General features: G+C 42.4%; 2 protein-coding genes across 3 annotated transcripts in view; one reads left to right on the top strand and one right to left on the bottom strand.

Moving 5' to 3' along the window:
* Nucleotides 1-2024: 2024 nt before the first annotated feature.
* Nucleotides 2025-3207, bottom strand: LOC132506943 (small integral membrane protein 30-like). The gene is made up of 2 exons (XM_060125769.1): nt 3144-3207; nt 2025-2305 (listed from the first exon to the last, which is right to left on the bottom strand). Exons 1-2 carry the CDS (start codon nt 3205-3207, stop codon nt 2085-2087), a joined length of 285 nt encoding a protein of 94 aa, XP_059981752.1. The 3' UTR covers nt 2025-2084.
* Nucleotides 3208-12866: 9659 nt separating this feature from the next.
* Nucleotides 12867-14880, top strand: part of NT5C2 (5'-nucleotidase, cytosolic II) — a 111366-nt gene continuing 109352 nt past the window's right edge. For both annotated transcript variants that reach the window (XM_060125618.1, XM_060125615.1), the window contains exon 1: nt 12867-13092. The gene's annotated coding sequence lies outside the window, so the exon portion shown is untranslated. The remainder of the gene's footprint in view (nt 13093-14880) is intronic.

The following is a 14880-nucleotide window of genomic DNA, read 5'->3' as shown; positions in this document are numbered from 1 at the left end:
CCCACAGGTTAAGGGCTCAGTCCCACAAGACTGCCCACCCACCTTCAGATGCCAATCGAAAGCCCAGGTTGTGCCCTGTGCTTCTGTCCAACTGGCTGTAAGTCAGAGGTTCCCATGACCCCCTCCTTCCTTGGGTTTGATTAATTTGCTAGAGTGGCTCACAGAACTCAGAGACACATTTTACTTATTAGATCACCCGTTTATTTTAAAAGGATATAATTCATGGATAGCCAGATAGAAAGAGATGTTCACCAACCTGGAAGTGCTCTAAACCCCATCCTTTTGGGTTTTTATGGAGGCTTCATTGTATACGCGTGATTGATTAAATCACTGGCCATTGGTGATTGATTCAACCTCCAGCCCCTCTCCCATCCCCAGAGGTCAGGGGCGTGGAAAGTTTCCACCCCTCTAAAAACATGGTTGATCCTCCTGGCAGCCAGCCCCATTCTTAGGTGTGGTCCAAGAGACCTCATTAACAAAAGACATCTTTATCACTTTCATCACTTAGGAAATTCCAAGGGCTTTAGAAGCTCTGCCAGAAACATATGAAGACCAAATATATATTTCTTATTATAAATCACAATATCACACCAATCTTTCAAGTTCCCTTCACAGCATAGCTTATCAAGAGTAGGCCTAATTTGCTACCCACTCATTCCCAACCCAGTTTCTGTCCCCACCATTCTAGTGGTTCTTTCCAAGACCCCAGGTACTCCCAGCCTCCTAACTGTAAAATTCACTGAGCAGTTTTTAGTTGCTATTTTGCCTGCACTTTGTGTGGTATTTGACACAAGGAGCCACTCCTTTCTTCTTGAATCTCTGTTCTTCCTCGGTTTGCAAAGCACTCTACCTACCACTGTCTTTATGGGGTCCTTTTCCTATTCTCAGACGTCAGCAGTCCATACCTTTCCTTGTTTAGCCCTTCTAGCTTCTTGTTTTATTCGTTCCCTCTGATATACCTCATATAATCTGAAGCTTGCCACTTGGTATGCAAGACATCAGAACTTTAGTAAAATGAGAGTTGTCATGAAAAGTACAACATAGGCATGCAAAGGGCTCAGCAAAGTGCCTGCCACAGAGTAGAGACTCCCTAAATGGTAGTCCTTTGTATTATTATTGTTAATAATAAAATAATGTCTTTATCTCTGCCCTATAGGTTTACATCTCTCTTTATTATTATTATTTTTTTAACTTAACTAATGGGTTTATATTTGATATATAGTACTTCTCACCATGGAGATGTTACCAGTTAATATAAAGATTTTTTTGGTTTTGTTAAACATTAAATCTCTTCTCCATTTCAATGTCAATATAAAGTATTTTTTTTACATTAAATCTTTTCTCCATTTCAACGTTAGATACATCGAATACATTTTCTAAACGTTTCCCCCACAAAGAGATTTGGTTTTTTTTTTTTTTTTTTTTTTTTGGCAGTACGTGGGCCTCTCACTGTTGTGGCCTCTCCCGTTGCGGAGCACAGGCTCCGCACACGCAGGCTCAGCGGCCATGGCGCACGGGCCCAGCCACTCCGCGGCATGTGGGATCTTCCCGGACCGGGGCACAAACCCGTGTCCCCTGCATCGGCAGGTGGACTCTCAACCACTGCGCCACCAGGGAAGCCCAAAGACATAAGTTTTAATTTTTGACCAACTGTATTTAATATCTAGGTACAATATTAACTTGGGAGATAACAACACAAAAATCCATTAAAAATATGGAGAAAAGACTCCTCAATGATGCAGGAGGCAGTGATTATAACTTAAACAGAGGCAATTTCCCAGGATTCTGGGCAAGAGTTTTCTTCTTCCTATTGAGAATTCTGAAACTATGAAATATGCAAAGTTCAGCCATCTCACTTCTTTGACCCTCTTTCTAAGGCATTTTTCAGTGCATTATTTGTTGTGAAGAAAACGTTTTGTTTTCCATTTAACATAGTATATCAATTTGTTCCTATTTATAGGGAAATAACCAAGACTATGAACTACCCTATTTACTGTTTCTTGGGAACTTTCAGTGACCAAAACTCAGTTCTGAACCTCAATAGCACAAAGGTTTTCAGGGCAAGGTTTGATTCAGGAGGCCCTTCAAAGTCTCATCCGTCCATTTCTCTTCCGTGCATACACCCCCAAACAAGCACAAATGCCTGTAATGCTGAGAACCACACCGAGCAAGAGAGCGATTGCATCTCCGGCTTCTACTGCTTCAACAACAGGCAGCACCAAAAGCAATGAAAAGAGAACTAGGAACAATTGTGTTGAAACTGAGATTATGATGTTGAGATCTTGAGGTGACTGGTTCTTAAAGGCTGAAGGTTTCAAAGAAAGTGGTATTTGTTTAATTCTATCAGTTCAGGATGCTGAGGCTAAGAGGTTCCATGTGACAGCACCTTCAAGGAAGCAGCCATTACGGGAATGGCGAGCAGGGCTATGATTGTTTTTTAAACTTTTTATTATGGTGATTTTTGACTGGTCCCCAGAGTAGACAGAATTGCATAAAGAATCTCTGTGTACCATGCCTCAGCCCTAACAACCATTGCCCCATGGCCAGCCCTGCCCCATTCAGCCATATTTTCTACAAAAGATACAAACTTTAAAAAATAACCATAATACTATTATCATACTTAAAAAAATATCCAACCTTCTGAGATCAATTTGTAGTGTATCTGATTCCTTTAAGATATTGCCACCTGGATATTCTCCAGGTACTTCAAACGCAGCTTGTTCAAAGCTGAACTCACCACCTTCTCAGAAACCTGTTCCTCCCCCACCAACTCTGTGGGCCTTGTCTTGGTGATGGACACCACTGTTCATCACTCCCTCAGGTCAGGACTTTGGGAGTAGCGTTTTGGGGCTCCTCATTCTTCCTGACGCCCCATCCAGCTAGCCACTCACCTCCTAGAGATCTCTAGTGTCTGTCCCCTACGTCTCCCCTGCCACTGTCTTACATTATCAGGCTCTTATTGGGTTCTTTGCCCCTGGGCATTAGCTTTTTAACTGGTCTCCTCATTGAGTTTTCACCTGCTAATCTTTTAATGCTATTGCCATAATTTTTTTGTGGTAAAATCCACATAACATAAAATTTACCATTTTAACCCATACAGTTAAGTGGCATCAAGTATATTCACATTGTTATGAAATCACTACCACCATCCACCTCTAAAACTTTTTCATCTTCCCAAACTGAAACTCTGTACCCTCCGTTACCCATCTCCCTGGCTCCTTCCTGGTAACCATAATTCTACTTTCTGTCTCTGTAAATTTGTCTACTCTAGGTACTTCATACAGTATTTGTCCTTTTGTGGGTGGTTTATTTCACTTACCACAATAAGGTTCCACCTTGTAACATGTACCAGAATTTTCTTCCTTTTTAAGGCTGAATAACGTTCCATTGTATATATATACACCACATTTTGATTATTTATTCGTTCGTCACTTGGGTTGCTTTTACCTTTCAGCTATTATGAATAATGTTGCTATAAACATGAGTAGACAAATATCTCTTTGAGACCCTGCTTTTATTTTATTTATTTATTTATTTATTTATTGCGGTATGCGGGCCTCTCACTGTTGTGGCCTCTCCCGTTGCGGAGCACAGGCTCCGGACGCGCAGGCTCAGCGGCCATGGCTCACAGGCCCAGCCGCTCCGCGGCATGTGGGATCTTCCCGGACCGGGGCACGAACCTGTGTCCCCTGCATCGGCAGGCAGACTCTCAACCACTGCGCCACCAGGGAAGCCCGAGACCCTGCATTTAATTCCTTTAGGTACATGCCCAGAAGTGGAATTGCTGGACCATATGGTAATTCTATTTTTACTTTTTTGAGGAACTGCCCTACTGTCTTCCACGGCAGCTGCACCATTTTACACTCCCATCAGCAGTACACAAGTGTTCAATTTTTCCACGTTCTCATCAACACTTATTATTTTCTATTTTTTTGATTATAGCCATCCTACTGGCTATGAGGTGATACCTCATTGTGGTTTTGGTTTGAATTTCCCTAATGATTAGTGATGTTGAACATGTTTTCATGTGCCTATTGGCCATTTGTATATCTTTTTTGGAGAGAGATCGATTCAAGTCCTTTGCCCATTTTTGAATCAGATTGTTTTTTGTTGTCCCATTGCATGAGTTGCTCTTTTTCTCTGTTAAGAGTGTACTTTGATTTCAGAAGTTTTCAATTTTGATGTAGTCCACTTTATCTGTTTTTTCTTTTGTTGCCTGTGATTTTGGTATCATATCCTCCAATAACCTTTTAAATACATACATTTATATCCTTCCACTGTCCGTTTATAATCCTGCTATGGTTCCCTCTTTTAAACTCCTTAATGATCTAGTCTCTGTACTTCTTCAATCTCACCTCTTGGCAATAGCTCCACCCAAATATACTTATCAAGTCACTATGAATTACTGCATAGCTCTGAGCATTCACCATTCTTTACACTGGCTGGTTCCACTTTCTCTCCCTCTTCGTTTTTCACTAAACTACCTTTCATTCACCTTTTAAGACTTCTTCAATACCTCCTCCTCTAAGTAGACTTCTTTGACTTTTCCCAGAGTTAGGTGCCTTCCTTGTCTTTCCATTGTTGACTTTTACTGTAACACTTATCAGAATGTGTTTTAAATGTTGGCTCACCTGTGTCCTGTCCCTCCAGGTAGACTGTAAATTCCTTAAGGGCAGGGCCCTATCCCTGTCTTGTCATCTGCGTGCTGCTCAAACTTAGTTGAACAATTGAACTGGAATCTCTGCCACTGTTCAGTTGTTTTGACCTTGAGAAAACTAGTTAAACTCCCTGGGTCTCAATTTTCTCATAAAATCATTAGGATTTATTGACATTATATTTGTAAGGTGCTTGGTGCTTACTCTGGCCCAGAGTAAAAGCTCAGCAAAGAAAGAGCTGTTATTATCATCAACTTGTTGAATTGATATCTCAAGCTCTAATCAGTTGTATGACTTCCGACAAAATTCTTAAACTCCCAGGGCCTCAGTTTTTCCTTCTGTAAAGTGAGGTGTTTGACCTGGATCCTCTATAGCAGTGGTTCTCAAACTAGGCTGCACATTGCAATCATCTGGGGAGCTTTAAAAATACTGATGTCTAGGTCCCTCTCCCAAATATGCTGATTTAATTGGTGTGAGGTACAGCCGGGCAAGGGTATCTTTTAAAAGCTCCCCTGGTGATTCTAATGTTTAGCCAGAATTAAGAACGACTGATCTAAAGTTTCTTCCAGATATAACACGTTGATATAACAAGTGGAGCTGCCAGGATTCTTTGGAGGCCAGGGGATGGAATGTCTCCCAGCATTCTTCTGCTATCACTCTTTGTTAGTTTAGCAGGAAGCATTACTGAACAGGCTCACTAAGCTGGAATTCCAAGAGTATTTGTGGATTCCTGAGTGTTTATACTTAGCAGCTCCCTCCATCCTGGAGTGACCTGGGGGACCAGAACTCTGAGAAGGAAAAAAATTGGCTTCTCCTTACCCCACTGCTCTAAACCAAGGCCCTGGAGTCTACCCTGCAATGTTGTACTGTGGATGGAGTCCTTGTCAGGCTGGAGGGAAAGATCCTTGGTATAAACTTAGTGGGGAAACTTGGGGCCCTGACTAGAAGGGGGTGGAGGCTGAGGGTCACAAACATGCATTCCTTTAGGGTGCTTTAACACCACATTCACAGCCATTACTTATATGATTCCCAGAACAACCTTGAGAAATACAAAGCAGGCATTACTGCCCCCATTTTGTAGAAGAGAAAAACAAGTCTCTAAATGGTTGAGGACTTCACCAAAAATTACACGGTTGGGTTAGCAGCAGGACCAGCATGACAGCCCCTGTGTCCTGACTCCCCAAGCTGGCCTCTCTCACTATGTCTGCACACCCAGTGTGAGATAATAGAAAACACATATTGGTCTCTTCTGGTTCCTGGCACAGAGCTCCCGAAACCCTTGGAGTTTCCTGGGTGATGGGAGTGCTTTTTGTTCTAATGAGGCGACTCTGGGTGGGGTCCTGAGTGGCTCCTGGATGACCTGACTGGATGACCTAGCTGGAAAGACCAAGCCATGAGTAGGAGCTTGGAATTTTCAGCCCTGCCTCTCATTCCCTCAAGAAGGGAGAAGAGCTGGTAGTGGAGTTAATGACCAGCTATGCCTATGTGATGAAGTCTCCATAAAAATCCCAAAGGTATGGAGCTCAGGGAGCTCCCAGTTTGGTGAACACATGCAAGTACTAGGAGGGTGATACACCCCGCATTCACTGGGACAGAAGCTTCTGTGCTCGGACCCTCCCAGACCTCACCTTATGTATCTCTTCATCTGGCTGTTCATCTGTATCCTTTAATAAATTGGTAAATGTAAGTAAGTGTGTCTCTGAGTTCTGTGAGCTACCCTAGCAAATAATTGAATCCAAGGAGGAAGACATCATGGGAACCTCCAATTTGTAGCCAAGTCAGACAGAAGATGTGGGTATCCTGGTGGCCTACTACTTGTGATTGGCATCTGAATCTTGGTTGTGGGGATGGAGGGAGGGGGCAGTCTCGTGGAACTGAGCCCTTAACCTGTGGGATCTGACGCTGTCTCTAGTAGATAGTGTCAGGATTGAGTTAAATTGTAGAACACCCTGGTGTGTCACAGAGAATTGCTTGGCGTGGGGGAAAACCCCACACCTGTGGTGTCAGAAGTGTTGTGAGTGTGGTAGTGGTGTGAGAGCAATGAAACACAGGTGGAAAGACTGAGGTTTTATCTAAAACACCCAGGTAGCTCAGTCTTTCTTGGCTCCTTGGAGTTGGAGCTGTGGTTCTAAAAGGCCCCATCAAATGCTACCGCGAACAACTGACATAACTCTGCCCAATTCCCCTGTGATCCCTCGCCTCTGAGCATAGCAGTGTTAAATGGGATCATTAGCAAATGCCTTCAGTTCTGCAGTTTGGGGTGTTCAGTACTAGCTTTGAGGCTTGGACACTCAGGGAGGTGTTTAGTTATAATGGCCCATGTGTTCAGGGACACTCACAAGGGCCTGTAGAGCACTGTTAGTCAAATGCAAATGCTGGGTCACAGACAGGGGTTGGCCCTTGGCCACTGGCTCAAGATGAAATGGAAAAACCAGAACAGGGTAGTGATTTTTTTTTTTTAACTAAGCTCAATTTAATTTAAAGCCCCGTCTTTTTTTCCTGAGATTATGTCTTCCTTACTTTTTTTGGTCTTAAAATTACCTTTCATAAAATAGTGGTAATGGTAGATAGCAGTTTATTTTAATGTCCTGAATGGCATAGTTAAAACAGCCACCCTACGTGAATTCCCAAAATTGCTTTTGAAATGTTATTGATCCAAGGAATCCTGAGTTTGGTAACACTCGCCATTTTGGAGGGCCATGTGATCTCAACTCTTCAGGGGCGTGGGGGGCCACAGAGAGCGCCTCACCTCGAGGGCGGTGGTAAAAATTGAACAGTAAAATGCCTGGAATTGGGCTTTGCCACCTATAAGTTCGCAGAACCACTTTGGTTTTATTTAACAGACATTTACATCGTGCCTCCTAGGTGCCCAGCCCAGTCTCAAGTGCTGCACAAACATGATCTCATTTCATCCTCATCAAGCCTTTGAGGTACATGCTATTATTATCTTCACTTCCATTTTAAAGATGAGGAAACTGAAATGTGAGGGCATTGAGAAACTTGCCCAAGGTCACAGCTACTTAGCAGCAGAGCCAGAAGTCTAAGCCAGGGGGTTTGGCTCTGGAGTCCATGCTCTTAATCCCTAAACCATGCTGCCTGGTTAGAAGCAATTTCAGACTTTTGTGGCATGTAATGATCTATTTTCAGCCTCTGACTCCATAGCCAGAAGCTGCCTGTGGACTAAGCTGCCTGATCTGTATTGAGCAGCTGTCAGTGATCTCTTTTGAGCCCTTCCACAACACCACTGGCAGAAGCAGTGGGCAGATGGCTCTTGGACAGAGCCTGGCAAGTAAGCAACTGTGAAAGCAGTGAACTTTGGATAAGGTCAGGAAGTCCTTGTGGCTTGGAACCTGGGTCTGTGCAAAGGCCTTCTGAGAGGTCCCCTAGAGCTTAGACATGTGGTTTTCAAACACTTTTTTTTTTTTTTTTTTTTTGCAGTACGCGGGCCTCTCACTGCCATGGCCTCTCCTGTTGCAGAGCACAGGCTCCGGATGCACAGGCTCTGCGGCCATGGCTCACGGGCCTAGCCGCTCCGCAGCATGTGGGATCTTCCCGGACCGGGGCACGAACCTGTGTCCCCGGCATCAGCAGGCGGACTCTCAACCACTGCACCACCAGGGAAGCCCCTCAAACACATTTTTTAAAGCAACCAAACACTTTTCTCAATCATAGACACATGGGTAGTTAATACATATACACATACACCCCATCTATGTGAAATCCCTTCTTAAAGCAGATACAAGTGGAGGGTGTGTTGAAGCAGAAGTGGGGATCCAGTTGATCTTACTCTGATCCCTTATGCAGTATTGAGTCACTATCTGGGAACTTAGAGCTTTGAGGAGCACAGTTTGAAAACCATTGCTCCAGACCATGGTTTCCTGGAGTGTGTCCTACAAAATATTAGTCTTGTAAGATGCTTTGTAGGAAAAAAAAAGTTTCATGGTCAAATACATTTGGGAAACCCAGGTTGTTTCATCCTTGCTTTGTGATTTACAGTTACTTATTAGCGGGTAAAGAGTCTGAAAAATCTGGAAGGGGGTGAAACCACTTTGAATCCACGATTTTCCTCTTAAAAAAGTGGATGAATTGAAAAAAAATGGGTGAATCATTTTATATTTACACAGTGCAATACTATAGAGCAATGAAAATAGATGAACAATTGCTACATGTGGATGCACCTTACTACTATACTAATAAGTGAAAGAAGCCAGACACAAAGGCATGTATACTGTATGAGGTGGGAGGCGACATAGTGCATGGAAGGGGGCATGAGATGAGTTTTGAAGCTTCTGGTTATATTTTATATCTTGATTTGGGTGGTGGTTACATAAGTGAAAATGGTTTGTGCATTTTTCTGCATATATATACGTTTATGTTATGCTTCAGGAAAAAAAAGGGAAAAGCAAATGAAATACCAACATTGAAGGGACAAAAAAAGAAATGTACATGAATTTAACTCATAAAAAAAATATATATTTTTAAATACTGCAGGTTCTCTGAATCAGGTTATCTGGTTCAAAGGCAGGGCTCCTGGAAAACTCATAGGATGAAGGGTTTCCCCTGGACCACCACTAGAGAAAAGGTATTATAGTATGCACTGAGCAAGGAGGCCCACATTTATTTGACTCTCTAGTCTGTATCTGTTTCTGTCTTCATTCCTAATTCCCTGTGTACTAGTTTCCTATTGCTGATATAACTAATTATCACAAATTTCGTGGCTTAAAGCAACACAAAAGTATTATCTAAATTCTGGAGATCAGAGAAGTCTGAATCGGGTTTCAGCGGATTAAAATCAAGATCTTATCCAGCTATGTTCCTACGTTCCTTCCGGAGGCTCTTGGAGAAAATCAGTCTCCTCGCCTTCTTCAGCTTCTAGAGGCTGCAGGTATTCCTTGGCTCATGGTCCCCTTCCATCTTCATAGCTAGCAATGGCCGGCTAACTCTTTGTCACATCGCATCACTGACACTGACTCTTGTCCTTCCCTCTTCTACATTTATTTTCTTTTGAAGATTTATTTATTATTTATTTATCTTATTTATTTTTGGCTGCGTCGGGTCTTAGTTGCACACGCGGGGGTCTTTGTTGAGGGACGCTGGATCCTTCGTTGTGGTGCGTGGGCTTCTCTCTAGTTGTGGAATACTGGTTTTCTCTTCTCTAGTTGTGGCATGTAGCCTCCAGGGTGCATGGACTCTGTATTTGTGGCATGTGGGCTCTGTAATTTGCAGCACATGGGCTTTCTACTAGAGGCCCGAGAGCTCAGTAGTTGTGGTGCCTGGGCTTAGTTGCCCTGCGGCATGTACTCCCTATTTAAGGTCAGCTGATTAGCAAAACTTAATTCCATCTGCTACCTTAATTCTCCTTTGCTCTATAATTGCGACACAGTCACAGGTTCTAGGGATTAGGCCATTATTCTGTTTACCACACCTGCTAAGGGATTAGATACAGATCCTAGTACTTAACCTATTCTCTCTTCTATTAGCATGGGTTTTCTTTCAGATAGTTAGCATCTGACCAAAAAATTAGTTGAAAATAATTGTTTTGGGTTTGCTGAAAGTAAAAGTAATGAACTCAACTATCCGTCACTCAAATGAGAGATTTATTTACTTTTAACCCAATAGGACACTTGTTACAAGAGTGCTACAGATGCCAGATAAGGGAGGACCCCAGTTTGTGGCAGGCTTGGAAAACTGTGTGGGTCTCAGGGACTGCACCCTCTTCATGCCAATGAAATGTAATCATTGAGGGCTAGTATCTGACATCTGAAGTGGAGCCAAGAAAGGGGATTAAAAGACTGGTGCTCTGAAGGTGAGGTGACATAGTTTGTAATCCCTGATCGTACAAGTATGAGTCAGTTTCTTTGTTTGGGTCAGTTGAATAATTTCCACAGTATTGAAAAACTGCTGTTCACAGTGGCTCCTTGGACTAGCAGAGAAGGAAGAGACCCAAAAAGTCAGTTGTTGCCCAGGCAGCAGGCAGCAGGAGGTGGCTCAGACTGGCTGCTGCTGTGGCAACATTGATTACTGTCACAGGCAGGCATGTGGTAGGTAGATAGCAATTTCAGAGAACACATGGACCACCTGTATCAGAATTACCTGGAGAGTTCGTTTAAATATGAATTCCCAGGCTGCACAGCCAGAGATTGGGATGAGATCTGGAGTCTGCCTTTTTGAAAGGCAACCCCTATTCTTTTTTTTTCTTTCAATTTATTTATTTTATTTTTGGCTGTGTTGGGTCTTTGTTGCTGTGCACGGGCTTTCTCTAGTTGCATCGAGTAGGGGCTACTCTTCGTTGCGGTGCACGGGCTTCTCATTGCGGTGGCTTCTCTTGCTTCAGAGCACAGGCTCTAGGTGTGCAGGCTTCAGTAGATGTGGTGCGTGGTTTCAGTCGTTATGGTGTACGGGCTCAGTAGTTGTGGCTCATGGGCTCTAGAGCACAAGCTCAGTAGTTGTGGCACACAGGCTTAGTTGCTCCACGACATGTGGAATCTTCCCAGACCAGGGCTCAATCCCGTGTCCCCTGCATTGGCAGGCGAATCCTTAACCACTGTGCCACCAGGGAAGCCCAACCCTTATTCTTGATTGTAGTTTAAGAACCACTGATTGAAGAAAATAATGCATCCCTGTTACAAGTCCCTATACAAACCCTTGTTGTATATCCTTGGATGAGGCCTCACCTCTTTGCTGTGAAAACCAGAGTCACTTTCTTGCTTACAAAGGCCCAATCTTCAAAAGGCAAAGTAGATGTGCTGTCCCAGGAATTGATAATGACAAATGCCCAAGTTTTGCAAGTGCTAAGAGTTTAAATAATCCTTTCATGATTTCTGCAAGAATGGAACTTTTTTTTTTCCCCAAGGAACAGCTAGTAACATCTCACAGAACTAGTCATGTCAAAATATACTTTGGGACTCCCAAAATAAATTTCCCAAACGGGTGAAGTGCTGTTCAATATCACTGGGAAGGACTAGGGTGGGACCCAAGCAGGTTTCGATATGAACCCAGGACTGGAGAGGATGGCTAAGATGCAGAACTGGGCCTCTAATATGATGGAGAGATACCATTCTTTCTCTAGGAAGGTGGGACTATCACGTATACATAAAGAACACCACACAGGCTTCCTGATTTTTCCAAGAATCACTGCTGTCATGAGCCACTGTTGCTGATGAGAATGTGTTCTTATCCCTTACATGAGTTAAGAACAAGTGGATTAGTGGATGTGTGAAATTCAAAGTGTTTTATATTTCTCTAATACTACTGCAATACTTGTAACTCAAGGTGTGGGCAAATTCTGATTTGCTAGTTGTAGTGAACACTCCTGACTGCCTACCTAGCATCCATTCCCCACCGCTTCTCCCTGTCAAAAATCCCAGTTTTGCTCAGATATCCTCTCCATCCCCAAAACCCAGGGACAAATCTGATTAATCAGTGTATGATCCTTCCTCGGCAATGATTATTGGTCCTGGGGGTCTGCATGTATCCTAATTCATCCCAGTGCAGTTGAAGGGAAGGACTTAGAATCTTTTGTTGACACAAACAAGGATACTTGTAGCCATCCTACAAGCAATGAGGGGGACATGTTTTAGGATGAAGGCAATCCTGAAGGTTGCAGGACAGAGAAATGAAACCTGTTCCTTGTGGCAATGTCAGTGACTAAATCTTGTACCCTGGAGTCCACAATACCTCTGGATTTTTTTATTGTTTAATCCTGTTTTAACTGGGTTTTCTGTTACTTATGGTCAAAAAAATCTCCTAATGTCTACAGTTGCTTGTTTGCTTTGTACTCTCTGGCTTATGCATTTTATATGTAACACGTAAAAAAGTAAAAAGAAAGAAGATTAGATTGTGGGCTGAGAGAATAATGATCTATGGGACAAAATTTGTTTATATAAAAGCTGTTGTGAGTTGTGTGCTTCTTCCTGTATTATCACGCCTTTCAGTTCCCACAGGTGTCCACATCCAGAAGACAAATTCATTAAATCAGTTTCTTTTTGTATTTCTTGTCTCAAAATTAATTATATGTGTCTAGCTTCCTTTTAGCACAGAATGTTGTTTACTGAAGTTGATGCAGAGTGCTAAGATGGGGACATTGAGGTAGGAAGTGCTTTCATTGACTAATGGCATAAAGCCTAAACTTACCTAGGCTTATCAAAGAAGTGGCTTTCCCAATAAACGAGTGAACGCTCTTTCTCATTCTGACATTAGTATGCCTTACTTTTTGGTCCTAATATAGATGCTGCTTAACCTGAACACGTGAAATGCTCTACAGGGGGCTGGCAGGTCTGGTCCCACAGTGAAGAGCGGTTCCATCGTAAGCCCAACAACTTATCACTTAGAGACCAAGACTGGAATGGTTGGTGTTGTAGCAGATCTACCTGGAAACGAATTGTACTACTGTCTCACTCAGGTTCCTGCTCCAAGAGACTGCTGACGACTTCGCAAGGTAGAACACAGGGATATAAGCCCTGATGTACTTTTTTTTTGTTTTTAAATAATTTAATCAAACTCAAAGCATTGTGAAAGGCATTAAAATTAAAAACAATCCTACCACACATTCATTTAGTTATTAATTAATTTATGTAAAAATATATGTGGAATCCCCGATGTGCCAGACCCTGGGCTAGGTGCTGTATCCTCTCTCAGGGGATGAGACAGACACAGTGGACAAGACTGTCCCTGCTCCTCTGGAGCTTACAACCTAATGAAAAGGCAGATATTAAAGACATAATCACACAAATATTTATTTAATTGCAATTGTGGGATGGGAAGGTATGGGCAACATGAAAGAATACTGGGGTAGGGAGATTGGGAAGCCCTCTCTGAGTTACATTTGAGCTAAGGCCGAAAGGATGAATAGAGTCCAAATGTAAAAAGAGCTTTTATGGAGGGACATGGGGACCAGCAACTGAAAAGTGGCAATTTGGAAGGAGCTCAGTGAACATGGAGGAAATGGTCCTATTTATGTATTTGATTTCTTTTAATTTTTTTTGACTTTTTTTCCATTTTATTTAAAAAAATTTTTTTATCTGTGTAATAAACACTTATTTTTTTTCTTTTCCATTATGGTTTATCTTAGGATATTGTATATAGTTCCCTGTGCTATATAGTAGGACCTTGTTGTTTATCCATTCTATATGTAATTGTTTGCACCTGCTAACCCCAAACTTCCAGCCCACCCTCCCTTGAATTTTTTTTACTGTGGTAAAATATATATAACAGAAAATTTGCCATTTTAGCCATTTTTAAGTGTACAACTTAGTGGCATGAGTACATTCACAGTGTTGTGCAACCATCACCACTGCCTGTTTCAACACTTTTTTCATCATCACAAACAGAAATTCTGGACCCATTAAGCAATAACTCCCCATTCCTCCCCACTGCCCCAGTCTCTGGTAACCTCTGATCTACTTTCTGTCTCTATGAATTTGTCTGTTTTAGGTACTTCACAAAAGTAGTATCATATAATATTTGTCCTTTTGTGTCTGGCTTATTTCACCTGGCATAATGTTTTCAAGGTTTATCCATGTTGTAGCAGTACCACAACTTCATTTATTTGTATGGCTGAGTAATAGTCCATTGTATGGATGTACCATACTTCGTTTATCCATTTATGTGTTGATGGCCATTTGGGTTGATACCACCTTTTGGCTACTATGAATGATGCTACTATGAACCTTGGCATATGAGTGTCCGTTTGAATCCCTGTTTTCAGTTCTTTGGGGAATATACCCAGAAATAGAATTGCTGGGTCATATGGTAATTCTATATTTAGCTTTTTGAGGAACCACCACAGAGGCTGCACCATTTTACTTTCCTACCAGCAATGCAGGAGGATTCCAGTTTCTCTACATCCTTGCCAACACTTACCTCCTTTTTTTTTCTTCCTTAAAGTAGGTATGAAGTAATATCTCTGTATATTCGATTCTAACTCTTCTGTCTCCTCAGGAATCCATCTATTCTGAAACTCGGAAGTTTTTCGGGACCACTAATCTGGCATGGGGCTTATAACGACCTGCCTTCATCTTTTACCCAAGGGTTTAATTTCCTAAATAGATATTCAGCAACTCTGGGGTAAAGTGTGGGTGGGGAATCAATTTATTTATTTATTTATTTATTTTTGGCTGCGTTGGGTCTTCATTGCTGTGCGCGGGCTTTCTGTAGTTGCGGCAAGCGGGGGCTACTTTTCGTTGCAGTGCGCGGGCTTCTCATTGCTGTGGCTTCTCTTGTTGCG

Source organism: Lagenorhynchus albirostris, chromosome 16 (genome assembly GCF_949774975.1).
Source record: "Lagenorhynchus albirostris chromosome 16, mLagAlb1.1, whole genome shotgun sequence".
NCBI lineage: Eukaryota > Metazoa > Chordata > Mammalia > Artiodactyla > Delphinidae > Lagenorhynchus > Lagenorhynchus albirostris.
Note: the sequence above shows the minus strand (reverse complement) of the source record. Positions and strands in the feature narration are given on the sequence as shown.